Source organism: Hemitrygon akajei, chromosome 10, assembly GCF_048418815.1.
Source record: "Hemitrygon akajei chromosome 10, sHemAka1.3, whole genome shotgun sequence".
Classification (NCBI taxonomy): domain Eukaryota; kingdom Metazoa; phylum Chordata; class Chondrichthyes; order Myliobatiformes; family Dasyatidae; genus Hemitrygon; species Hemitrygon akajei.
This window is the reverse complement of record NC_133133.1, coordinates 149,863,531-149,890,705: the sequence shown is the minus strand read 5'-3', so window position 1 is coordinate 149,890,705 and position 27,175 is coordinate 149,863,531. Positions and strand designations below refer to the sequence as shown.

The 27,175-nt window shown below is 41.8% G+C and overlaps 1 protein-coding gene across 2 annotated transcripts in view; it reads right to left on the bottom strand.

Annotated features, from left to right (window-relative positions):
• LOC140734814 (synapsin-3-like) overlaps positions 1-27,175 on the bottom strand; it is a 315,531-nt gene that overhangs the window by 127,359 nt on the left and 160,997 nt on the right. For both annotated transcript variants that reach the window (XM_073059372.1, XM_073059373.1), the window contains exons 5-6: positions 18,797-18,953; positions 1,823-1,912 (exon numbers count right to left, since the gene is read on the bottom strand). In XM_073059372.1, coding sequence (XP_072915473.1) covers positions 1,823-1,912; positions 18,797-18,953 — 247 coding nt within the window. The remainder of the gene's footprint in view (positions 1-1,822; positions 1,913-18,796; positions 18,954-27,175) is intronic.

The window sequence follows — 27,175 nt, the reverse complement described above, 5'->3', positions numbered from 1 at the left end:
AGCAAACAACATTTCTTTATGAATAGGTTAGTCTTGCTGCTAAGCAAGAGAAACGGCCAGGTAAATGTAGATCAGTTTTTCTCTTGGATGGACAATGGCTTCTCTCATTACGCTTTCCCAGCGATGAACTGTTTCTAAGTTGCATAGGGCTGAAGGTTATGAGGTAATATTAATTTATTTATCGTAGCATGGTCCTCTTCATTAAGAAAAATAGTTCAGGCCACAAAGAAATTGCTAAAAATTTCACAGAGATGGAGGCTGAAGTTATTTGTGGGCTTTGCCCTCACTGTAGCCTTGCATTACATTGATCTGGCGGGGAAATTCCAGGCTTTTCTCGCTTTCTGTTCCATCACAGGCAGAATGTTACACACGGAAAAGCATTAAAACTAAACAACTCTCTGAAGCTAGAGCTGAAATCAATTTCCTACTGTCACTAACTTGTATTCTTAGTCAGTTATTCCAAATCTCACAGGTTAAGGGCAAAGTAATGCAGACTACAAGTGAATTTCCTGCAGAACTCCAAATGCAGACACAGTTGGGAGCACTATGATACTGAGATGTAGATGTGCTCTTTACCTAACACTACTAAAAGCATGGAAGTTACTCGAGGACACAGTCATTTTGATATTTGTAAGGAAACCAGATACAACAGCATGCAGGGATTAAAAAGCCATTGCACTTAAGATCTAAATGAACATCTCCCTATCAGTACTCAAAGAAATGTCTGCCACTGTAACTTTGATTGAACCCGTATAAACCTGAACGCTTGAAACATATTAACATGTCTTGTGAATGCTGCTTATACAGTGTTACACCCATCTAACAATGCTGCGAGCAAGTTTTTCATTACACCTGTGATATGTAGTCCTTGCATGCATATGGCAACAAACTGAACTTTGACTTTGAGAGAGAGAGCTAAGCCAGATGGTACTATGGTGGAATTTGTAGTGGCACGGTGGAGAATTTAATGTTACAGACCAGGATACCTACAGTTCTGAATATGAATTTATTATTTGATACCAGAATTGCTCTCAACAACTGGGCTTGGGAATTAAAACTCAATTTCTGTTCATTTATTGATAAGCCTTATTTTTTTTAAAAAAGCATAATTCCAAGGATGGGGCTGTTATGTTTGTGGATCTATATAAAAGTGTGAAATCGTTGGATTCACTTCAGAGAGATTAATATAAAAAAGAGTATTACCATACATTAGCTATATCAATAAACACACACAAAATGCTGGAGGAACTCAGCAGGCCAGGCAGCATGCGGTTGCCTTAGTTTTGAACTAAGGCTGCTTTTAACAGCACCAGCTCAATTTCAATATCAATAAAAAGCCAAAATATCTTTGGATTTGTCTGCCAGGCACAAAGCTTGTCTTCATTTAAGTGATTGAGGACTTCCCGGTTGCCTTCACAGCCTGATATTTCAAAATTCTCATAAATTCAGCAAAAAGAAGATCCAGATGTTAGCACTGTAGCTCTAATCACACTCACTGCTGGGTGAAAGCACTGACAGCCAGTGAAATCAGAATGACCCAACTCAGGAAATGAAACATTAAAAACAGCCCATGATACTGATCAGGCATTGCCAAAAGTGGAACCAAACTTTTATTCATAATTAAATACTGAATTCAACAAACCACAACTCAAAAAGATGAAAGCATGTGAGTTTGAGAGTAGTTTCACAGAAAAACACGCCTCTCCACAATATTCTGTGGAGAGTGCGTGCAGTATATCACCATTCCTTCTCCCAAATAATTGTGAAGCACAAACCACAGCAGCATTGAACACTTTGTAAAGCTATTTTGAGTGACACTCACCATCTCTCTGTGGTTGGGGAAGAAAGTCTGGTCAATCAGTGGGAACTTTTCTGGACTCAGAGTGTGGGAGATCTTTATCAGCTGGGAAAACTGGAAGAGAAAAACAGCCATAAGCAATTTAATCCTCATCTTCAACAGCTCTTCACCGTTGTGTAGTTCTGCACCCAGAGAAGACGCAGTCTTCTGACCAAGAGTTTCACTTAGCAGTCAAGCTTTTTAAAATGGAGAAATCCTGGGAATTTTGTGAAGTGTGGGAGCATAATAACTTTTTAACAAAAGGCAGAATGAAATCCAATAATGTGAATATGAGAGAAGTGCCAAGGAGGAAGGGAACACTGCTTCCCATTTGGGCTCACGTACTCCTTTCCTGGGTCTTTAAAGTCAAGCTGAATGGAGGACCACCTTAACAAGACCCCTAACAAGAGGTTCCCTTCTGACTGACACCGTCAATATCAATCCAATACCAACAGAAAATGGTAAAACATGATGCATATCATAATGGCACAGTAATAAATCCACAGAGGCCAGAATTTGCCATGGTTCATATGGAGAAGAATATTGTCATAGGCAACTTGTGATATAAGGCAAAAATGATCAGACTAAGGCAGAATAAGAGCTCAGTGCTGAAGCACCGTTAACAGTACATGCTCCTAGGCTGTGGTCTGTACTAGCATCCAACATCTGCAGGAGGACAGAGATCCACAGGTCCTATGACGCTAGAGGAAATAAAATAGCAGAACATCGTCATGTACTATACAAGATAGAGCAGGACCCCAGCAGAGGCATCAAAGGAAATTGATAGCCAACAAAACATTAACATGACATAAACAGCATTCAGGCAATACATTACCAAGAGATAGCTCTTGGTCTTACACAAACAGGGACAAGCCACGGGACAAAGCATGACCACTAATTACCCCGCTTCACTTGTGGTTCAAGGGATTGACTTGCTTCCCATCAAAATCTGTGAGGTGGAATGGTGGCTAGCCTCTTCCTGTCAAAGTTCATTTGTTTACAACTGTTCATGCAGTCAATTCCGCAAAGACCTTCTGGAATCTAATTTACTGTTCTTTCTGCTAAGTGGTCTCGATGGCACAGAGGCCGCAGGTCAGAAGACCATGAAAGAACTAGAATTCCCAGCAAATCCCTTACTCATTTTGTAGCCATCAATTATAAAATAGCTGTAAGGTCACACACCAGAGTAACAGGAGTTGCAATGCAGAACAGTCTTATTTGTCTTTGAATATTTAACAGTTTTTTGAAATGGTTTTGGGCTGATACTAATCAAACGAAGCTGCACTGTCAGTTATCCCATTACTCTTGGGACACTTTCCTTTGAAAACACAGTTTCTATTGCCTGCATCTAACCGATTAGTGGCATTGAGCCACCAGTTTCAACCACAGTAGTCTGTGTTAAAGAGATTAAATAAGAGATTAACTTTATTTCTCACTTGTACATTGAAATATCAAAACATACAGAGAAATGCATTGTTTGCGTCAAATCAGATCAGCGTGGGTTGTGCTGGCTAGACCGCTAGCCTCACCACACTTCCGGCGCTGACACAGCATGCCCACAACTCACGAACCCTGACCCATATGTCTTGGGAATGTGAGAGGAAACCGGAGCACCGTACAAATTCCTTACAGGAATTCAACCCCAAATGGTGGTCACTGGTGCTGTCATAACTTCACGCTAACTGTTCTCATTCTCCCAAGCTCCTGTCAGTGTAGAGTCGCTAAATATTAATGCAGAGAGAGAAGGAAGTCTGAATGGTGTATGATGGGGATAGCAGGTACTGGTGCTCATTGCTAGTATTGGTCCCTGGTGAGTGACTGTGATGCAGTAGAGAGCATCCTAACAAACTGCATCACTGTGTGGTATGGAAGCCGCACTGTAGCAGACAGAAGGCTCTACTACATAGTCAGAAATGCCTGCCACATCTCTAGCACCAACCTTCCTGCCCCGTCAGGAGAAATCTACAGAATGGTGCCAGAAAAGGGACCGTAGTGTCATAAAAGATCCCACCTATTCCGCATCCATGCCTACAAAGCATCCACATCAGGACCACCAGACTCAGGAACAGTTACTTTCCTGAAGCAGTAAGGTTAATCAACATCTCCACCCCTCCATCCCACCAACCATCACTACTTTTTCTAATTGCCCATCAGATACCTTATGTACAGACATTTCACATTCTCTGACCCTATGTCACCTCTTTCTAAAGATGCAATTCCATCTCTTACCAATAGAGCCACATTACCGCCTACGCCTTCCTGCCTGTCCTTCTGATCCTTTGATGTTAAATTTCCAACTATGACTTTCTTTCAGCCACAACTCAGCGATGCTCACAACGTCATACCCACCAATCTCTAATTGCGCCACGAGTTCGTCAACCTTATTCCGAATGCTATGCACATTTAAATACAGCACCTTCAGTCCTGCACTCTTTGCCCTTTTGAATTTTGGCTGTGGTACAATTTAACTGTTTGCTCTGTCTGCAGTTGTACCCAATCATTGGCTTGAGAAGAGTCACAAGAACCGATGTTAGAGGTCGCTAACAATTAAGGTGGGGGTCTGTGTGCTTTGCTCTTGTACAAGAGAATGTATAACATTCCACCTTAATATGAAGATTGATGGAAAGACAGTTGGAGTCAGAAGGCAAGTTACTCACCACAGAATAAACAACACTTATGAAGCCACAGCACTTAATGCGGTTAACCACATTCTGATTAATTGTGCTTGTTGGGCTTCAGCTGTAGAAATGCCTTTACTTACTCAGAGGAGACTGGCCTCCAAAATCCACAACAACCTTCCTCAGTATTAAGTATGGTACCAGGTTTTAGAGCACTCCTTCCACAATACCCACCTTACTTCAACATTACTGAAGCTTCTTAGTGACAAAGGAAGTCATTCGAACATTATCATGGCATTCAGCTCTTGTTTCTGTGCTTGGAGCGAAGCTCAGGTGGTTCTGATCGGACCCAAACTGAGCACTGGTGACCATGCTGTTCCATCTACTTGAAAAGATTGTGTAAACACAAGACTTAAACAAGCTTTCAGAGCTGCATCCAGAACATCTTTGAGACCCTTGGTCGTCTTCTTCCAGCATGCTCAACTATCGCCTGATATCCACTGTGGTGGATCAATTTAACTGGCTTTTTGTAATGGTTGGATTTCAACAGCAGGCTGAGGTCGACCATCTTCTGCCTGAAGACTGAATGTGCTTCTGACTTGCCTTTTGCACTATGGATTTGTCTCCACTATCGTCACTGGAGTGGGGTGGGGGAGTGGGAGAAGCAGAGTGGTAATAGTTAAGGACCCCTTCCTGTCAGCTGTATTTTACAAGGCCGGGCTCTGAAAGTTTTAATCTGAGTTGTCCCCATAGCACATTACTTCATTTTACCCTCAGTAAGTTCCTATTTCTTTCAGGTCCTCATATTGCTGCTCCCAGCATGTTTGTCTATATTCCTCACTGAATCTGAGGGTGGGGGTTGAGGGGATCACTGCCTTGATGGAAACATTGACTGTTCTGAACATATCTTACTTTGTGTAATAATGATGCCATACAACAAAAGGAGGATGTCCTCAGGGTAAGGCATGGACACTTCATTAAATCAGGAAGCGCTCAGCATCCTTGTTACTGACTCCAAATGCTGCACCTTCCTTGCCTGGCAAAACCAGCATTACTAAACACTATACTTACTTTTCTTCTAATCAACGGGAATGCTTTCAATCACAAACGAGATTGAACAATCCAGCCAGGATGGGCCACAAATTTTGCAACACGCAAAATTGTTCTTCTTGTTGTTGAGTGTCATCGAGTCGTCGTCAGCTCATGGCAATCCTATGGATACTTGTCCATTGGGTTTTCATACCAGGCCTTTCTTCCATTGCTGGATTCGAACTCACGACCATCTGCCTTGAAGTGCAGTGCTGACACCACTACACCACCGGCTGGCTCACTGGTTTACTTTGAAGCAATTCTACCTGTCTATAATTCAGCAGAGTATATACACAATTCAAATGCAAAACAAGTGTGTGTACAATTGTTGTAGAAGTGACACCATGGAAACTCCTTCAGACACAGCTTGACACTCTCCAATCTCTACCACCACCGTCCTGAGAATAGACTAAAGATGAATGCAGGCAGATTTGGAAAGTAGGCCATCCTCCTTTCAATTGACTTTCCTCTGCAAAGCACACTTGACCTTTTACACAAGAATCTCCTCACCCTCTCACCCAGGAGGACACACACGGATCTGCTCCGCTGCTTGGTAAATCACAAAACCTTTTGGAGGCCACTGTAATGAAGAGAAGCAACACGCTTCACAGTGTTCACACATGCATAAGTACAGTGGGAGCAGAATGTTCATGTCAGTAATTACAAGGGATTTATTTTACATGCAATTAAAATTAAATAATTCTATCAAAGCGCACTGTGGGAAATGCAAGAGAAGAGTATAGACTCAACTGCACTCCACTCCCCACAGTGAGTCTCCTAGTCACTTTCAAAATGTGAATGGGTCCTGGATAGAGGCTTTGCAGAAAATTAAATCCAGGCAGTGGAGATCAGATTTTGGAACGACATGAAACTCTGTCCTGCAAAAAGCCCCCCAAAAGTCAATGAAACACCAAGCTTTGCATGGACTGAGTGAAATTTGATGCAAGGGATTAATTTGATGAACTGAGAACAATGCCTAGAGCCAGAAACTTTGTCCAAGAACCACTGCCAGAAATGAAAACGTGTGGTAACACTGTTTTAACCTTCATAACAATAACCATTAACAAAACTTCAAGTTACTTTGCCTTAAGGCCACTTTCCTCCTCGGTGTTTATTTTATATCTCTTGTGCCTTCTCCCTACACAGGATATTCCATTTATTTAAAAAACCTAGACAAAGAAAATATATTAGGGACTGATGCTCGCTGAAAGGTTGACTTGTCTCCAATGAGATGCACATATGTACAAGTTAGCTTCCTACAAATGCGGCTGGTTTACGCAGAAAATCTAACAGCCAGCTTCTGCCCGTAGCTAACAGCATTACGGACATATCAATCACACGCATGCAAGGATCAGCACACGGACACTAACTTAGTAACAGGCGCGTGCTTCTTCAGTGCATGGCCCTTAGGCCAACATATTTCAGCAGCAAATAGAAAAATACCGAAAGAAAATTAAAATGCTTCAGTTCTTAACTTTCCAAACACTGCAAATCAGAAAGGAACTGTAGGAAATACCTGGCTCAGCTGGTGACAGATTCTCTTGCAGCAACTCTCTCTAGACACACAGCTACAGCTTTGAAGTGGCTTCTTTCTACTTACTTCCTACCAACTGCAAGTTAAGGGACCAAAGCATACTGTGTCATATCTACAAGCTGTCCCTTTCATCTGTAGATTCCAGTTTGAATTTAGCTGGATTGATGGGCAAGAGTCTGCTCTATGGTGCTCTGCCTGCCAGAGCGCCATATGGAAAGCCTGAAACACGTAAAACTATTTCCTTTTTGTAAACAGCATTAGTAATTCTTCACATTTCTAGCTTAAGTCAAGGAAGATAAAGTAATAAATAAGGTAGAAATTAACATGTCAAAGTGCAGCAAAGCATTCTTTATCAGTCGTTATGTTATTCAAGACTTGACACGTGAATTTACAGGTCACCCCAGTGTGTTGAATCATAGGGTAGGATTATGGGGCTCACCACCCACACTCTCAGCACTTGGGCCACAAGTGGGGCAATGAGTGAGCAGAGCCTGCACACCTCAGAGACAACAGTTGTACGCTGGCTTCCTCCGAGATCCCACCTTTGGGCCAGTCTTTGACGGGAGATGAAGCTGGGGGCACAGCCTTGCCTTTTTAGGGCTGTGAGGATTTTGGAGGAATTCTAAATGCCTTGAAAATTCTGAATGGCCTTGAAGCTGTTAAGGTTGCTTTAAATAATTAAATAGCAATAAAATGATTAAACAGTACTAACAAAAAATTAAAATCAAATTAAAAAAAACATAAAAATTACAAAAAATAAAGTTACAGAATTGATAACCAAACTTAGCTTTTGCACTTAATCTAGGAATTCACATTCAAGAGAACGGAGTCGCCGCTCCAAAACCAGATCTGGCTGATGCAGATCAGACAGCATATTCTCCTGGCTAATGGACAACTGTCACTCAGCACATCCCAGACTTACAACGGGCTGAGATTCCCTGGGAAAGGCTAAGTGCCAATTGTACTGAGGCAGCTGAATCTGGCCCAAAGTCGTGTCAATCCTATTCTGCTGACTCCGTGGAATTCCACTCAACTTCTGCGAATGTTTCCCATTTTCAAGTTCACGTCTAGCTTTGTTTTGGAAGTTATTGTGATAAATTATTCTACAGCCCTTTCAGATACGTTATTCCAATCATAATAAACCACTGCAAAAATGCTGCAACGAATGTTTCTTGTTCTTTTTCAAAAGTGGTACTAACCAAAGGTGGGAAGATGGAAATAACTCTTCAATTGTAGTTTTCACTCATTGCTATTTACTCTGTTCTTACACTATCCTTCATTGGTCAATAATTCCCAGACTTTGTGTTCATTCTCTCTTTTTTCGGCCTACTTTTAATTGGATAAATGCCCTCCTCCAAAGCTTCTTCCAAAGTCACTCTCTATACCCATTTCACTAAAATATACAATGGGATACAAGTCAACTCAGGACCAGTGTTGGGACTGAACCAGGTTTAACTTGACAGAGCCACTTGCCTCAGCAGCACACTGAATCTGGGAAGTGCCAGATGTTCACGATTTGAAAAAGGAAGGTCATAAGTTGGAGGAAATTGGGTACGTGCAACACGAGAAGTCTGACAGGAAATCTAATATCAGAGTTCTGCAGTAGGATCACAGAATGGCACTTAGCAGTTAGGCAACTCCTGAGGAAAGAATAAACATTTTCTTTTCAAATTGAATACATTTAGTTGGGATTTAAATCAGTCTTGCTAGAAAGGCTTCAGGGATCACAGATTTTAAGTCAATATGCAAAATTCTCCTTTTAAAAATTCTTGTGGTTATGAATGCAATCCCCCTAGGCATTCTTAATTACGTATATGGAGTAGGAATTATAAAGGGTATTTTCACAAGGTACAGGATGCTAGTCATGCAGAACCAGAGCAATAGTGAGATTGAAGATATTATACTTATCTACAAGGAAGTAATATCACCACAACATGCTGCATGGGCATAGAGGAAGGCACCCCATTTATCCAATTAGTTCTTGTATATATTATAGAACATAGAACAATAGAGACAGCACAGGCCCTTCAGCCCACACTGTTGTGCCAGCCTATCAACCTGCTTCAAGATCAATCTAACCCTTTGCAAATTAAGGACAGCTACTTCAGAAAATCGGTAGCTCTTTAGGGGAATTGTAAATTAAACAGTTGTAAGTTAAGGAAGATCCTTATACCCACATTCAGATTAATATCAGGATGTTCCGCAACATTTTATGCAAAGGAAAAAAAGCTTTTGGATTTATATAGCACCTAAGTTCTGACTCTCAGCATCAAAATTTTTCACCAGCTTAAATCCTGTTTGCTGCTGCAAAGCCAGTATAGCTTTAAATTATGGGTAGCGGGAGCAGGACTCGTCCAGTCAATTCAAGTCACAAGAGGCTGCAGATGTTGAAATTTTGTCTGTCCTCTTCTCTCACCCACTGAGTTCCCACAGCACCTCATTTGTTTATCCAGTTGCTACCCTTAGTTTATAACAGGTTTCAGTTCTTGGACCCCTAACATTCTGCCCGATCTTTAATCAGCCGGCACTCACTTCCCAATTTCCCATTAATAACGTTGTTTAGCCAGGCTATTGGAGACACAATAAATGCTTTTGAAAATTAATTGCTGGTTTCTCGTCAGGAAACCAGCTTCAGAAACTCTGTCATCACTGATAATAAAGTAAAATATCTTTGCTCTGAAGTCTGAACAGAAAATTGCATTTTTTTAAATACAGAATTGGCTTATCAGTTACAGATATTGACCATTGTAAATCGTACATTTTTATATTCCTTACCTGTAAGATCAATCCCTATTCACAACAGAGGTATTAAGTTCAACTGAAACTTCAAGCAGACAGCTAAAGGTATTTTGAAGTTAGTAAAGATGATGGAGCCTCAGTTGCTGTGTATGTTTCACATCCTTCCATTATTCTTATCTGGCCCAGACACCCACTACTGTGTAAAGGGAATCTATGTTTCAGGAAAATCTTTCTGAAGTCTTTCATTACAGAGGCCTCGCTTGCTTGGCTTGAGGACACACTGCCGCAGTCACCTCAGTCTATCTCATCTGCAGAAGGCAGAGGTGTCTCCCGTGCTCTCTCTTCAAAGGTCTCACTTGAGTACAACTCTCCCAGGCTATCCTCACCTCTCCTTTCTCTTTGTTCTGTAGAGGACAGCATAAATCGTACTGAACTTCAATAATGTAGATCTCTGAAACGGTCAGTTTCATTATTAGCTGCTGAGATCAGGGGGGTGTGTACAGCATTCCCGGTTAATAATGGCACAAGTACCACCTCTCTTATTCAACAGAAAGTCTAGTGCTAGTCATTTTGGGAGGGGGGTGTACAGTGCCAACTGTCAGCACTTCAAATGTAATATCATTGATAGCCTGGCTCGTGGCATGCAGCATCAAGGCTGTGTTAGTAGCCATTTTCTCCAGCAGTGCTGAGGCTATGTTAATGCTTTCACGGGCCTGTCTGGCAGGTTTCACAGAAGAGGAACACTACAATCCTGAAACACTCAGTCTCCATAGTCCTTCGATAGTAGCCCCCCACAGTAGGACAGTGGGAAAGTGGTACATTTGTGATATTGCGTAAGCCAGATAACACCAACCTCTGCTATGAATCCCATTTTAGAAGCAGGGCGCCTGGCAGCCAGTGATAGGCCTGTCAGCCACATACCCAGTAAGTAGCATTAACAGAGTTCGGAGGGTCACTAGTAGTTTCAGCTTGCACATACTGTTATACAAATCTAGACCTTTTCTTTGATGGTTATAGTTCATAGTAACATACTTCACTTCCCCCCATCCCCATGTAGCAGATTCAGAGTGGGGGGTGTGGGGGGTGGTTTGGTTATGCAATTGTTGTAAGTTGGTTGATAACCAACCCTCTAAACAGATGCAGTGGCAAAAGTCATTCCCATAGGCAGTGCAGTCCTGGGCTCCCTTTACAGTTCAAATTTCGTTATTTAAATAAAACACGGAATCAAATGCACTGTAATCCAGGGGTATAAATACCACTTTTCGAATGTATCGACCCTCTCCAGAACACACCCAATAACAGGACCAGTTAGTACGAGATGCAGTTTCATAACCAAGGCAAAGAGAAGTGTTGGTGTTGTGGGATACATCTGCACTTAGGCAGACAATAGGTGCCCATATTACCCGACATTTATAATGCATATTGGTTTCTTAAGGTGGCAAATAGCAAAGATCAGTTGTTCAGTCCATCGGTCCTTACCATAAAGGGTCTTCCGCTCACGTGGCACCGATGGCTTAGCATGCAAAAGGTGCCAGCTCTCCTTGACCTTTAACATGGTATATGTGGTCAGCACCGCTCGGAACGGACCTTCACAGAGCAGCTCCCGGCAGCTCTTTCGTCAGTAGGCTCTCGCCAGCACCCAATCTCCCGGCTGTCGGTCTGACACTCTGCAGCCAGAACAATCTTCTGGGCTTGAAGAACCTGGTGATGGGGACATTTACGAGCTATACAATACTGCAACATGCTTTCACTCATAGTGCGGATGTCCATCTGTTTCATTAAAGAAGGAGAGTCCACTGGCAAGAGCATGGGATATCTCAAAACTATCTGATGTGGAGGTAGACCTCTTACACAGTTTGGAGCACAGCAGATTGTGATGAGGGCCAGCGGAACCCCCTCTGGCCACTTTAGCTTGATCTGGACACGCAATTTAGCTCACCTATTTTTCAGTAGCCCATTCTGCTTTCCAGCTGCCCGGTAAGATTGATGGTGATGAAGGCAGCTGAAATAATGATTGCTCTATATGGCTTTTGTCAGTTCCTCGCATTAGGGTTAGCCGTAAAGTAAGAGCCATTATCATGAGATTTTCCTCAGGGAACCCAAGCCTAGGAATAAACTCTCGTAATAAAATTAAGCAATAGTTACAGCATCATTTCTCTAAGTTTGATAAGCTTCTACCCATGGAGATAACAACACAATAACAGGTGTATAATCAGAACCCAAACATTTTGCTAACTGCATAAAGTCCATTTGCCATCTGGTGGTGTAGTGGCATCAGCACTGGACTTCAAGGTGAGATGTCCCATGTTCAAATCTGGTTGGCTCCTTATCCACTCAATCCATGCTGGGTTGAGCATCGAGCTAGCAACTCGGCCTTGTAAAAAACAGTCAAATGCTACGGAAATGGCAAAAATGCTGTCCGATGCGCCACAGGGCGTGAAAAGCAACAACGTAAAGTCCATTTGGAGATGTACAAATATCCTCCTGGGAAAGGATGCAGTGGCAGCAAATAATGTCTTTCACAACTTTGCCTCTACCAAATCACACAATTGCTGCTAGTTTTCTTGCTATGGTCAAAAACCTCTCATGGTTGATTATCCCCATCACCCTTTAAGTTTACACAAGTGTACTTCAGTCCACAGAGTCTGTTCATCATGCTGCAATTGTACTAGTTCATCAAAAGAATTTGTCAAGTATCGCAGCCTGACTGCACTGGAGTGCCATGTGGTCATAAAGATCTACTGTTGCCATTTTAGCAAAGGAGTCAGCTTGTTTGTTCCCTCCAGTTATTTCACCCTTCCCGTTGGTATGAGCACATAATCTATAAGCAATTGCAGTAACCAATTTAAAAGCAGGAAAGGGTTCATAGTTCACTGTGTTTTATTGGAGTTCGGAAGAGGTGAGAAACACACGATGTTTCCATAACTGTCCAATGTCTTGTGCCACTCCTAAGGCGGAACGAGATTCAGTGCACTGACTGCAAGGGCGCAGGCTTTTGTTAAGGCAAAAAGGTTCAGCTGCTCGAGCAGAAAGGAAGGGAAGGTAGCTGTGCCACCTCAGCTATTATCTATAGCAAGCACACATTGCACATCCACTAAAATATTCTGTTTCTTGTCTAGTATCAGATCGGGAGAAAAAACTGCCAAAGACAAATTACATGTGGGCTTACATCAGGTGGCATTGTACAACAGGCAGAATTCAGATTGTGCAAGTTCTTAAGTAACAGTTCAGGAATGGATTATTTAAAGTAAACTTCATAGTCTATGGTGCTGCTGGTGATGCAGGTGGGAACTGTTATCAAAGTTGCCTTGGCGCAAGAGTACTTTCAAGCCCAGTGGCCAGGTAGTTTGCAAAGAAAAATGAGGACCCCTTGGAGACATCCCCATGTTTACCCCTACCATGTCCACTGTCAAATTTCCATGTTTGTTGGATCAAAGAATTATTTAGAGTTTATTTCACATTTAGAATAGTATTTTCTAACACTATATTGCTCAAAACAAAAATTACCAGTCACAAATGGGTCACATAAGCCAAATGTGTATAAAGCAAGTAATGTTAAGAACCAAAGTTTACAGTGAAATTTTAAGCAGAAGTTAATCCAATTAGCCAAAGTTTGGTGACTGCAGATCTTATTAAATATCTAAAAAGCTATGAGTTAAAATAACATCCAAATTGTATCGGATAACTATTGTAATACCTTTACCTTCTTTTCTTCTTAATAAACAGCTTCAATCTTGGCAGGGGTTAGAGTTTTTTTGATTTTTTTTATTTTGTAATAAATTAGTATAGTTTAGTATAACTATTGATTAACTTATATGAATACGGGGTAATGTAATTGATTATGAACAGATATAATGTAACTGGTGGATTTTTTTAATCTTTTCTGACCTCTTATATACACTTTCTTGTACTCTGCATTCCTCTATGTAGAAACAAATAAAAATATTGGAAAGAAAAATATATAATATTGCCCAGGGGCTACAGTGGAGCAGCCTGAGAAGTTTCACACAAGTATTGTCTATGTTCCCCTTAACAGCTTTAATCCTTTGATGTTGTAATTGCTTTTGGCAATATTGCAAAACACTCACAATTTTCCTTAACTCTTTCATCAAAGCTCAAAGTAAATTTTGTTATCAAAGTACATATATGTCAGCATCTCACGCTAGTAATAGTATATGCTTTTCCTTTAATTTAGGTTACAACTTATTTACAACAGTGTTTATTAAGATGGGCGTCTTCACTTGTAGAGTTAGTCCAGATACTTTTGAAAACACTTAAGCACATGTTCTACATATTCACTCACATCATTGTCTCCTATCCAATGCATTTTTATGTCAATTTATAGGGCAAGGGAAACATTTTCTTAGAGCTCCTACTAGATCCGTTCAATGTACATTTCAATTAACATTTCACCCATTCCCTCTGCACCCTCCTTCTCCATCTCCTGTAGTGCTATTGGGAACTGCCACCAGTAGCAGGGCACTGGCTGATGTCAGCCTCACCAAGTACTGATATGAGTTTTATTGAAACTGTGCTTGGATGGGGAGGGCAGAGCTACAACATCTAGTTCATCCCCAGACTCTGGTGCTAATTGTTTCTTTACAAACACTGAGGTAGTAACTGCTGAAGTAACTTTTGTCACCAATAATAAAATAAAATAAATGAAATAACTGGGTCCAGAAAACTGTTCAGACAGAATTGGCTTAACAGTTATGGATATTGATCATTGTAGATTATATACGTTTGAATTCCTTACTCGTAAGATCATTCGCCATTCACAATGGAGGTGTTAAAGTCAATCAAAACTTCAAGCGTACAGCCAATGATATTTTGAAGTTAGTAGTGACAATAGTCTTAGTTGTTGGGTATACTTCACATCGTTCCACCATTCTTTTCTCACCTGTCTCTGGCACCCCCTATTGTGTAAAAGGATGCTATGTTTTAGGAAGGCTTTTCTGGAAAAGTCTCACTGCAGGAGCCTCACTCGTCTGGCTTGAGTACACACTGCCACAGTCACCACAGCCTAGCTCATCTGCAGTAAACAGAGGCATCTCCGGCAGTTTCACTTCAAAGGTCTTGCTTGACTACAACTGCCCCAGACTATCCTTGCCTTACCACAATTTTCACAACTCCATGCAAGAATAGCAATGAACTATAGTTAATTATATGTTCAAAAATGTATGTGCAAAAATATATTTTAAAGATTAAGGTCTATCCGCTCATACATATATTTTCAGGTTCACAGGCATCTTCCATTAAGTTAGTGAGTGACGTACATAGTGGAATCAAGCTATTGCAAAAAGATAGTCTGCTTATACGCAAAGTCTATCTTTCATGTACACTCCCTCCTTCAAATATTTTCAAGGTGCAGACCAAGCAAACAGTTGAAGAAACAACTTAAAGTGAACTTGTCAGCTAGGACATTTCAGACTAGAATGAATAAAGAGAAATGTAGTTTTAATCAGGGTCATTTTAGTCAGTCACTTTCACTTAAGCTTGCCATAAAAAATAGAACAAACCAAGCTTCCCCACATCAATGCATCATAAGATAATTACTTACCATTCCTTTCCATGTGCCAACCTGCTTACACACTTTTAATTCCTCACAGTCTCCTAACCTTTGTTTCAAAACCTTCCGCCTGTCTTTGGATCTATTCAATACCTTTTCAAATTATGTGGAAGATAAAATATTTGTAGCATTTCATCAGTGGGATGATAACCAAACCAGCTTTTTATTTATTACCTGAAGTTACAGTACATATTATGATAGGACTTGAGTTCATGTTTCCCAATTCAAATTCCAAGGCACAGACTCACTATCACAACCAGTGTGCTACCACATCCCAAGTAGCTTAAACCTTCTACTTTCTCAGAAACATTTTGCAGGTTAAGATGCTCAGCAACAATTCTTTGAACCAAGGTGGGCATTACCCAGAGATAAAAGAAACTCATTTCACTCACATTTAATAACCCGGCTCTTGTCCGTTAATATATTGGGTAAGCCTGATGGAAGATCTTTGACCAAAGGCATTGCACCTATTTTTCTCCCACAGTGGCTGCTTGGTCTGCGAAATATTTGAAGTATTTTGGTTTCTATTGCCATAAATCATACAACATGGAATAAGCCCTTTCGTACTGACCATTCAAGCTCTCATTTACACTAGCCCACACTAATTCAATGGGTGTAAGGAAACTGTCTGTACTAAGCCCTGCACAAGTGTTACATGCCTCCTATTTAACATGGGAAGTGGGTATCATAGACAATGGCAAATAGTTCTAAAATTGAGCAAATTGTTAAGCCATTTCAGAGAGCAGTTAAGAGTTAATGAAAGTACTTTGGGTGTCTATCTGACCGAAACAAGCAGCTTTATTTTCTCCAAATGATATTACTGAATAGATTGGAAATTTTGGATAATTTGGACATTTAGAACATAGAATAGTACAGCACAGTACAGGCCCTTTGGCCCACAATGTTGTGCCGACCCTCAAACCCTGCCTCCCATATAACCCCCCACCTTAAATTCCTCCATATACCTGTCTAGTAGTCTCTTAAACTTCACTAGTGTATCTGCCTCCACCACTGACTCAGGCAGTGCATTCCACACACCACCACTCTCTGAGTGAGAAACCTTTCTCTAACATCCCCCTTGAACTTCCCTCCCCTTACCTTAAAGCCATGTCCTCTTGTACTGAGCAGTGGTACCCTGGGGAAGAGGCACTGGCTGTCCACTCTGTCTATTCCTCTTAATATCTTGTACACCTCTATCATGTCTCCTCTCATCCTCCTTCTCTCCAAAGAGTAAAGCCCTAGCTCCCTTAATCTCTGATCATAATCCATACTCTCTAAACCAGGCAGCATCTTGGTAAATCTCCTCTGTACCCTTTCCAATGCTTCCACATCCTTCCCATAGTGAGGTGACCAGAACTGGACACAGTACTCCAGGTGTGGTCTAACTAGAGTTTTATAGAGCAACATCATTACACCACGTCTCTTAAACTCTATCCCTCGACTTATGAGAGCTAACACCCCATAAGCTTTCTTAACTACCCTATCGACCTGTGAGGCAACTTTCAGGGATCTGTGGGCATGTACCCCCAGATCCCTCTGCTCCTCCACACTACCAAGTATCCTGCCATTTAATTTATACTCTGCCTTGGAGTTTGTCCTTCCAAAGTGTACCACCTCACACTTCTCCAGGTTGAACTCCATTTGCCACTTCTCAGCCCACTTCTGCATCCTATCAATGTCTCTCTGCAATCTTTGACAATCCTCTACACTATCTACAACACCCAACAACCTTTGTGTTGTCTGCAAACTTGCCAACCCACCCTTCTACCCCCACATCCAGGTCGTTAATAAAAATCACAAAAAGTAGAGGTCCCAGAACAGATCCTTGTGGGACACCACTAGTCACAACTCTCCTGTCTGAATGTACTCCCTCCACCACGACCCTCTGCCTTCTGCAGGCAAGCCAATTCTGAATCCACCTGGCCAAACTTCCCTGGATCCCATGCCTTCTGACTTTCTGAATAAGCCTACCATGTGGAACCCTGTCAAATGCCTTACTAAAATCCATGTAGATCACATCCACTGCACTATCCTCATCTATATGCCTGGTCACCTCCTCAAAAACCTCTATCAGGCTTGTTAGGCACGATCTGCCCTTCACAAAGCCATGCTGACTGTCCCTGATCAGACCATGATTCTCTAAATGCCTATAGATCCTATCTCTAAGAATCTTTTCCAACTGCTTTCCCACCACAGACATAAGGCTCACTGGTCTATAATTACCTGGACTATCCCTACTACCTTTTTTGAACAAAGGGACAACATTCGCCTCCCTCTAATCCTCCAGTACCATTCCCGTGGACAATGAAGACACAAAGATCCTAGCCAGAGGCTCAGCAATCTCTTCCCTCGCCTCATGGAGCAGCCTGGGGAATGTTCCATCAGGCCCCGGGGACTTATCCATCCTAATGTATTTTAACAACTCCAACACCTCCTCTCCCTTAATATCAACATGCTCCAGAACATCAACCTCACTCATATTGTCCTCACCGTCATCAAGTTCCTTTTCAGTGGTGAATACCAAAGAGAAGTATTCATTGAGGACCTCGCTCACTTCCACAGCCTCCAGGCACATCTTCCCACTTTTATCTCTAATCGGTCATACCTTCACTCCTGTCATCCTTTTGTTCTTCACATAATTGAAGAAGGCCTTGGGGTTTTCCTTTACCCTACTCGCCAAGGCCTTCTCATGCCTCCTTCTTGCTCTTCTCAGCCCCTTCTTAAGCTCCTTTCTTGCTACCCTATATTCCTCAATAGACCCATCTGATCCTTGCTTCCTAAACCTCATGTATGCTGTCTTCTTCCACCTGACTAGATTTTCCACTTCACTTGTCACCCATGGTTCCTTCACCCTACCATTCTTTATCTTCCTCACCGGGACAAATTTATCCCTAACATCCTGCAAGAGATCCTTAAACATCGACCACATTTCATGGTTATTATTCCAGGAATTATATTTACTATGGATATATTTAATTGAATTTAAGTTACCCAGCTGCCATGGTGGGATTCAAAGTGGATTTGGGTCAAATGTCCACTCCTCTAGGTGATTGGTCCAGAAACATAACACACTGAAAATGCTATCTTCTGCTTTGTAGAGTCTAGATCTACTTTCTGCTATCTCTCTGAGAAGCAGTATGGGAGTAAGATGCTGTTGACCATTGGCTGACCATAGGCTGCCTTTCAATTTCACAGCAGTCTCCTTCCTGGCTTCAGTGCAAGATATAAGCCAGGCCGTGGTGTACAGTAGAAATCGGTCACCCGTGCTTAACTTACCAGAACAAAGCAATTTGAACCAAGAGCCCAAAGTCAATGAGGTTGACCTAACAGAAGATGATCTAGAATGCTTTCACATGGCTTCCACTAAAGACCGAAATACTACAGCACAAGACACAAGCACTCAAACTCACCATCCAGGGCTTGTTACAGAAGTTGTAGATGGACTGGAGGGAATTAAGCGCAGGCACTCTACCATACTGCAAGCCGATGATAAGGTTACGAAAGTCCTCACCTTGGGCCATATTGTACGCGTGCTGACGAATGAGAACAAAGTCTGGTTTGAATGACCTGCAAGAGCATCACAGCAAAAAACTGAATCAGTGAAATTAATAAACAGACTTCTACTACTGAATATTTAAAAAAGGATACAAATTAGTTCATTGTTAATTGGGCCAAACAAGTCATATCTTGCTTTTTCTGGAATCAAATTCAATCCACCTAGCTAACTTCAACATAGTATACCCAGAAAAAAAGAGGACAAACTAATTCCTTTTTTAAAAAAGGAAGAGTGTTAATTAGAAGTGAAGGAATGAATCTCAGAGTATTTTACAGGGAGATGTCATGTCTCCACAAGAAGTCAAGGAAAGCAGCAATGTTAAGGCTCAGGTAACATTGTGGATCATAAGTATTACACCAGACTACTCCAAACCCTGTGCTGGATAAGTGCCATCAATTATCTCCTGGTCATGTACTGTTACACACCACTGGAATTCAAGAGGCACTGCCAAGGTTCAGCCCAAGCAACTGAAACAAGAGTACAAACAAGAAGCAGGTTCAGAGCAAGTTGGCAGAGGCATTTTTTTTTAAATAATGGGGCATTTTGAGAGTAGTTAGTGGTGACAAGTACTGTCTCCCAGGGTTTTGGTGCAGGGAATGTGTAGATGGATAATTTAAATTGTTTGAAAGTCACACATCTATATGACAAGCAAAGGCATTTCTAAAAAGAAAGGAAGTAGAGAAATGGCAGGCAATTATAATTAATAGGATGGAGCTGTCATGTCCAATAAATAGACCAAATTTGATTCCGTCAGCTCAATGGCCTGCAATGAATACTGCTTAAGGCGGACTGTCGCCCATTATGCTTCGAATATGCTGAGCCTCCCCAGATATTATGTCATATGTAAAACTGATTATTACAATGTTGGCAACATTCATGATTATCAAGTATGCTTCAATGATGCAGAAAGCAAGGCAGCCCTGAAACATAAGAATTTGACTTGGTGCCTGCACAGGAAATTCAGACCAGAGGTATTGTCTAAGGCTGCCCAGGTGCTGATACTCAGTACACATTGCCACACAGAAATACAGATTCAACTCATCAATGGACATGAAGGGGCAGAGTGGGTGGGAATGCGAGTGGAAAAATGCAAACAAATGCAATGTTCCTGGAATGCCTGGGCCAGAGAGGACAGTTCCAGAGATACAGCTTGGAATGTGGAAGAGATTCCAAACCGGGTACATCCCAGCCCTTTCTCCACACAGTCAGCAGTTCCACTGGGATGGTAATTGAAACAGTATTCCCCCATTGGGATTTTCACTACTTGCTTCCTTTTCTGTGGACATTGGCAAGCACGAGTGCTGTGTTTTGATGCACATTTACAAACATGAATCACATAGAGGTTTCAACAAGGAGGCTATTGAATCTTTGCCAGCTCTACACAAGAACAATCCATTTAGCTGCAGAGTACGTAACAAGCACTTTGGCTCAAATGCCAACCACAGCATACTCCATGCAAATCTCAAATGCCTGTGTTCAACTCATAACTCTCCAAGTCTCTCCCTCCCATGTACCTATCCAATACCCTCTTAAAAGTTGCAATTGTACCCAACTCAGTCTCAGCAGATCTTCCGGCAGCTCATTCTAGGTACTTCCTATTCTCTATGTAAAGTAGTTGCTGCTCAGATCTAGAAACATAGAAAACCTACAGCACAATACAGGCCCTTCAGCCCACAAAGTTGTGCCAAACATGTCCCTACCTTAGAAATTACTAGGCTTACCCATAGCCCTCTATTTTTTAAGCTCCATCTACCTATCTAAAAGTCGCTTAAAAGACCTTATCGTATCTGCCTCCACCACCGTTGCCGGCAGCCCATTCCACGCACTCACCACTCTCTGAGTAAAAAACTTACCCCTGACATCCCCTCTGTACCTGCTTCCCAGCACCTTAAACTAGTGTCCTCTTGTGGCAACCATTTCAGCCCTGGAAAAAAGCCTCTGACTATCCATACGATCAATGCCTCTCATCATCTTATACACCTTTTTTGCTGCAAAAATTACACTCAAATAAATACTCCATACCCCGGTGCGAGGTCATGTGTTGCTCTAAAGCAGTTTGATCTACAAAGCTATTACCACACACAGAACAGGAAAAAATACATATGCTGATATGGGACAATACATGCTACATTAGGCTATAAACAGATCTCGATGGTTGTTCACAGACACAACAAGAAAGACTTTTCATGTCAAGGTGAGAAAGGATGTGCTCTTTCACAGCAAGGTAGTTTTTAGCCATGGCCTTTTCTCTTTTAAATCTCTCCCTTCTTATCTTGTATATGCATCTTCTAGTTTTGGACATCCCATCCCTGGGGAAAGTACTAAGAATGTCTAACATGTCCATACTCATCAGGATTTTATCAACTTCTATATGGTCACCTCTCATTCCTCTAGCTTCAACATGGCCGATCTCTCCTTATAACTCAGAGCCTCTAGTCCAGGAAGCACCCTCATGTATCTTTGATGGGATGTCTAAAACACGAGAAAATCTGCAGATGCTGGAAATCCAAAGCAACACACACAAAATGCTGGAGGAACTCAGCAGGTCAGGCAGCATTTATGGAAATGAATAAACAGTGGACCTTTCGGGTCAAGACCCTTCTTCAGGACTGAAAAGGAAGGGGGAGGACACCAGAATAAAAAGGTGGGGGGATGGGAAGGATGACACACTAGAAGGTGACACGTGAAGCCAGGAGGATCGGAAAGATAAAGGGCTGGAGAAGACGAAATCTGAGAGGAGAGGAGAGTGGACTATCTGAAAAAGGAAAGGAGTGGCAGACCCAGGGGGAGGTGATAGGCAGGTGAGGACAGGTGAGAGGCCAGAGTCGGGAATAGAAGAAGAGGGGAGGTGGAGGGAATATATATCTCTTCTGCACCCTTAAAAAGTAGACCAGAACTGTACACAATACTCAAATTGTGGCCTCTTTAATGACTTGTCTTACTGTGACATAACCTGTCTATTCCTAAACCCAGACTAATGAAGTCCAGCACCCTAAATGCCTTCTTCACAATCCTGTCTTCTTGCGGAGCCACTTTCAATAGACAATAGACAGTAGGTGCAGGAGTAGGCCATTCGGCCCTTCTAGCCAGCACCGCCATTCACTGTGATCATGGCTGATCATACACAATCAGTACCCCGTTCCTGCCCTCTCCCCACATCCCTTGACCCCATTATCTATAAGAGCTCTATCTAACTCTCTCTTGAATGCATCCAGAGACATGGCCTCCACTGCCTTCTGGGGCAGAGCATTCCACATATCCACCACTCTCTGGGTGAAAAAGTTTTTCTGCATCTCTGTTCTAAGTGGCCTATCCCTTATACTTAAACTGTGGCCTCTAGTTCTGGACTCACCCATCAGCGGGAACATGCTTCCTGCCTCCAGTGTGTCCAATCCCTTAATAATCTTATATGTTTCAATCAGATCCCCCCTCATCCTTCTAAATTCCAGTATATACAAGCCCAGTCGCTCCAATCTTTCAATATATAACAGTCCCGTCATTCCGGGAATTAACCTTGTGAACCTATGCTGCACTCCCTCAATAGCAAGAATGTCCTTCCTCAAATTTGGAGACCAAAACTGCACACAATACTCCAGGTGGGATCTTACCAGGGCCCTGTACAGCTGCAGAAGGACCTCTTTACTCCTATACTCAATTCCTCTTGTTATAAAAGCCAGCATGCCATTAGCTTTCTTCACTGCCTGCTGTACCTGCATGCTTGCTTTCATTGACTGATGTACAAGAACACCTAGATCTCATTGTACTTCCCCTTTTCCTAACTTGACTCCATTTAGATAGTAATCTGCCTTCCTGTTCTTGCCACCAAAGTGAATAACCTCACATTTATCCACATTAAACTGTATCTGCCATACATTTGCCCACTCACCCAACCTGTCCAAGTCACCCTGCATTCTCATAACATCCTCCTGACATTTCACACTGCCACCCAGCTTTGTGTCATCAGCAAATTTGCTAATGTTACTTTTAATCCCTTCATCTAAATCATTAATCTATATTGTAAACAGCTGCGGTCCCAGCACCGAACCTTGCGGTACCCCACTGGTCACAGCCTGCCATTCCGAAAGGGACCCGTTAATCACTACTCTTTGTTTCCTGTCAGCCAGCCAATTTTCAATCTATGTCAGTACTCTGCCCACAATACCATGTGCCCTAATTTTACCCACTAATCTCCTATGTGGGACTTTATCAAAAGCTTTCTGGAAGTCCAGGTACACTACATCCACTGGATCTCCCTTGTCCATTTTCATAGCTACATCCTCAAAAAACTCCAGAAGATTAGTCAAGCATGATTCTCCCTTCATAAATCCATGCTGACTTGGACTGATCCTTCTACTGCTATCCAAATGTGTCGTAATTTCCTCTTTTATAATTGACTCCAGCATCTTTCCCACCACTGACGTCAGGCTAACCGGTCTATAATTCCCTGTTTTCTCTCTCCCTCCTTTCTTGAAAAGTGGGACAACATTAGCCACCCTCCAATCAGCAGGAACTGTTCCTGAATCTATAGAACATTGGAAAATGATTACCAATGCGTCCACGATTTCTAGTGCCACCTCTTTAAGTATCCTGGGATGCAGACCATCAGGTCCCGGGGACTTATCAGCCTTCAGACTCAACAGTCTATCCAACACCGTTTCTTGCCTAATATAAATTTCCTTCAGTTCATCCTTTACCCTAGTTCCTTTGGCCACTATTACATCTGGGAGATTGTTTGTGTCTTCCCTAGTGAAGACAGATCCAAAGTACCTGTTCAACTCATCTGTCATTTCCTTGTTCCCCATAATAAACTCACCCATTTCTGTCCTCAATGGTCCAATTTTGGTCTTAATTATTTTTTTGCTATTCACATACCTAAAGAAGCTTTTACTATCCTCCTTTATATTCTTGGCTAGTTTACCTTCGTACCTCATTTTTTCTTGGCGTATTGCCTTTTTTGTTATCTTCTGTTGCTTTTTAAAAGCTTCCCAGTCCTCCGGTTTCCCGCTCATCTTTGCTATGTTATACTTCTTCTCTTTTATTTTTATACTGCCCTTTACTTCCCTCGTCAGCCACGGCCGCCCCTTACTCCCCTTAGGATCTTTCTTCCTCTTTGGAATGAACCGATCCTGCACCTTCTGCATTATTCCCAGAAATGCCTGCCATTTTTGTTCCACTGTCTTCCCTGCTAGGGTATTGTTCCATTGAACTTTGGCCAGCTCCTCCCTCATAGCTCCATAGCTCCCTTTGTTCAACTGTAATACTGACACATCCAATTTTCCCTTCTCCTTCTCAAATTGTAGGTTAAAACATATCATATTATGGTCACTACCTCCTAATGGTTCCTTTACCTCGAGGTCCCTGATCAAATCCGGTTCAGCCAAAGTCTCATCAATGACCTGCCATTCACTGTACAAGTCCTACCCAGGTTTGAATGATCAAAATGCATCAACTCACACTTATCTAAATTGAAATCCATTTGCTGTTCTTCAGCCTATCTCCTTAACTGATCAAGGTCTCTTTGCAATTCACTGAAACCTGCTTCATTATCAACAAGACCTGCTAATTTAAATATAATCAACAAACATGCTAATTGCACCATGTACATTCTCATCATAATTATTTACATACATAATGAATAACAGAGATTCCTAACAGGGAGCTAAGAGGTGAGTTGCTTGCCACAGGACTCCTAGCCTCTGACCTGCTCTGATAGAAACACTGTGCATAGAGCTACTCCAGTTCTGTTGCTAGTTACTGGTAACCCCAGGATATTGAGTGCGGTGATTTCAATGATGGAAATGCCTTTGAATGTCAGGGAGTAACAGCTGAATTTTCTCTTTTTGGATATTGTCATTGCCTGGCATTTGTGTGGCATGAATGTTATTTGGCACTAATCAACCAGGAGCTTGATGATGTACAGGCCCGATGTTCCCTCTCATTTCTAATGACCAGTGTGCGCAAAAACCTTGGCCTCTGCGATTTTTTTGCCCAGTGACAACAACATGTGAGCACTGAGTAATTTCTTCAATAAAAATAATATCAATAAGCCAGTTCTAAAATCTGCAGACAAATCATCGCAAACTCCACATTGTCAACACTGTCCACATCAGAAATCAGAAAAGGAAATGTGATTGTGTATGATCATGAAATAAAGCTAACATGCCAGTGAGGTAGAGGGTGACAACCTTTTGTGAGCAGTTTAAGTTCTTTTGTGCGCTAGAAGCAAAAGATGTTTGTGCACGCAGATGCGCACACCTTGGAGGGAATATTGTCCCGGTCTTGCTGCATTTGGCCTGAAGCTGCACAACTTCTGGTCCTATTACCCAGCACAATCTCACTACCAGTAGAAACCCCGTCGAGTTATGATCACAACTAAGAAATCTTCAGGTTTACCCAAAGTTTTCTAGTACCAACAATACTCGCCTGGGGTCCTGAAAGAAAGGGGGGTGGGGGGAGTGGTCATTGCTTAGCAACAAAGCTCATTTAAGACAGGGATGAAGCATTATTTTTTTGTTCTCAAACTGTGAGTCTTTCCACTTCCTCCAAGGGCAGTGGAAGCTGAATCTTTGAATGAATATTTTTAAGACAGAGATACGGCACAAGGTAAGCAAAGGGGTGAAAGGTTACCTCGGGTAGAACACAATGTGGGGCTGAGGATATAATCTCATTAGCTATGTGCAGCTGAGGGACCAGAAGCGAATCGTGTAAATTCATGTGCAGCAAGCAGCCTAAGGGATAGAGACTCAAGGTTCCCCACAGAAGATCTAACCAAACCTAACCCTAACCTACCGTATGCTGAATTCATTTTTTAAAGTTCTATTTATTCCAGTGTCAAGATGATCTTAGGCAAGCTCAGAACCCTACAAAGCACGCTCTATGAAATCCAGGTTCTCCCACACATCCACCCAAAGTCAGACCAGCAAAGTGAGACAGGAGACAGGCAGTGGCAGAAATTCAACCCCAACGTTACAGCTGCCTCTGCCTGAAAGGAGTTTGCATTTTCTCCCCAGGACAGTGTGGGTTCGGGACATTTAAGAGATTCTTACAAAGACACATGAATGAAAGTAAAATGGAGGGCTATGGGGGATAGAAGGTTTAGATTGATCTTAGAATAGGCTAAAGTTCAGCACAACATCATGGGCCAAAGGTACTATGTTCTATGTTCTAAATCTCTTCTGCATCCTTTTTATGCCCTTCACTTTTCTCCCAAAGTGGGGTAAAGAAGTGAGTTTCTACATGTGTGTCTAATGTTTCAATGATAGTTGGGTAACATTGTAAATAGATTGTTTGATTAAACATTCTTGTTCATTTAAATAACTCATAATGCGTTTTATGTAAAACTACGTGAATGGCATACGTTGTCACGCCACCACATCATACGTGTGTGTAGTAAAAAATGTAAAAATGTAAAAAATAAAACTATGACATGCATTCCTAGCTCCTTGTTTTTGCTTTCAATTAGTTTCACATTTTGGAGTTACAAAGCATAACACCACACAATTTGAAAACATCCAAAATGCGAGGAAATTAAATGGCAAGCAACTATTAATGTTAAAAGTTAGGGTTGTTTTCTGGTTCAGATATCTCTGACCTCTGAAACAAAAGTATGCTAATATCTCAAATAAAGAGATTTCAAATGTGGAACTATACTTTTTAAATCAGATGTAAACATTTCCCAGATTTCTTCAAGTATGACGCAAACCCACAATTACAACCACTACTAAGTAATGAAATTTGATGGATCTCAGGCCAAGGCCAGCAGCTCATGGTGAGTAATTTCCACTTGTTTAGAAATTAAATGTATTCATACATGAATAACTATTTTGTCATGCTAGGAAAGATATTTCTACAATCTAGGAAAACAAGCTTACTGCAGCAAAAAGCAGGAAGCCAAATACATCTCGATTTGAGTACTATAGTGGAAGTGTTGAGACTAACATGACAGAGCATGCTATCTTGGATAAATAAGCCTTGCAATAGGTAAAATTGATAAGTGGACAGAATCATCTCACTGCATGGAGTGAACTTATTGGAGTTCTTTGAGGATATAACGAGCGCAGTGGATAAAGGGGAACAGATGGATTTTGTTCACTAGAACTGCCAGAAGGCATTGGATAAGGTGCTGCATAAAAGACTTATCCATAAGATAAGGATGCATAGAGTTGGGCGTGATGTATTAGCATTGATAGAGGGTTGGTTAACTAACAGAAAGCAGCGAGTCGGATACATAGGT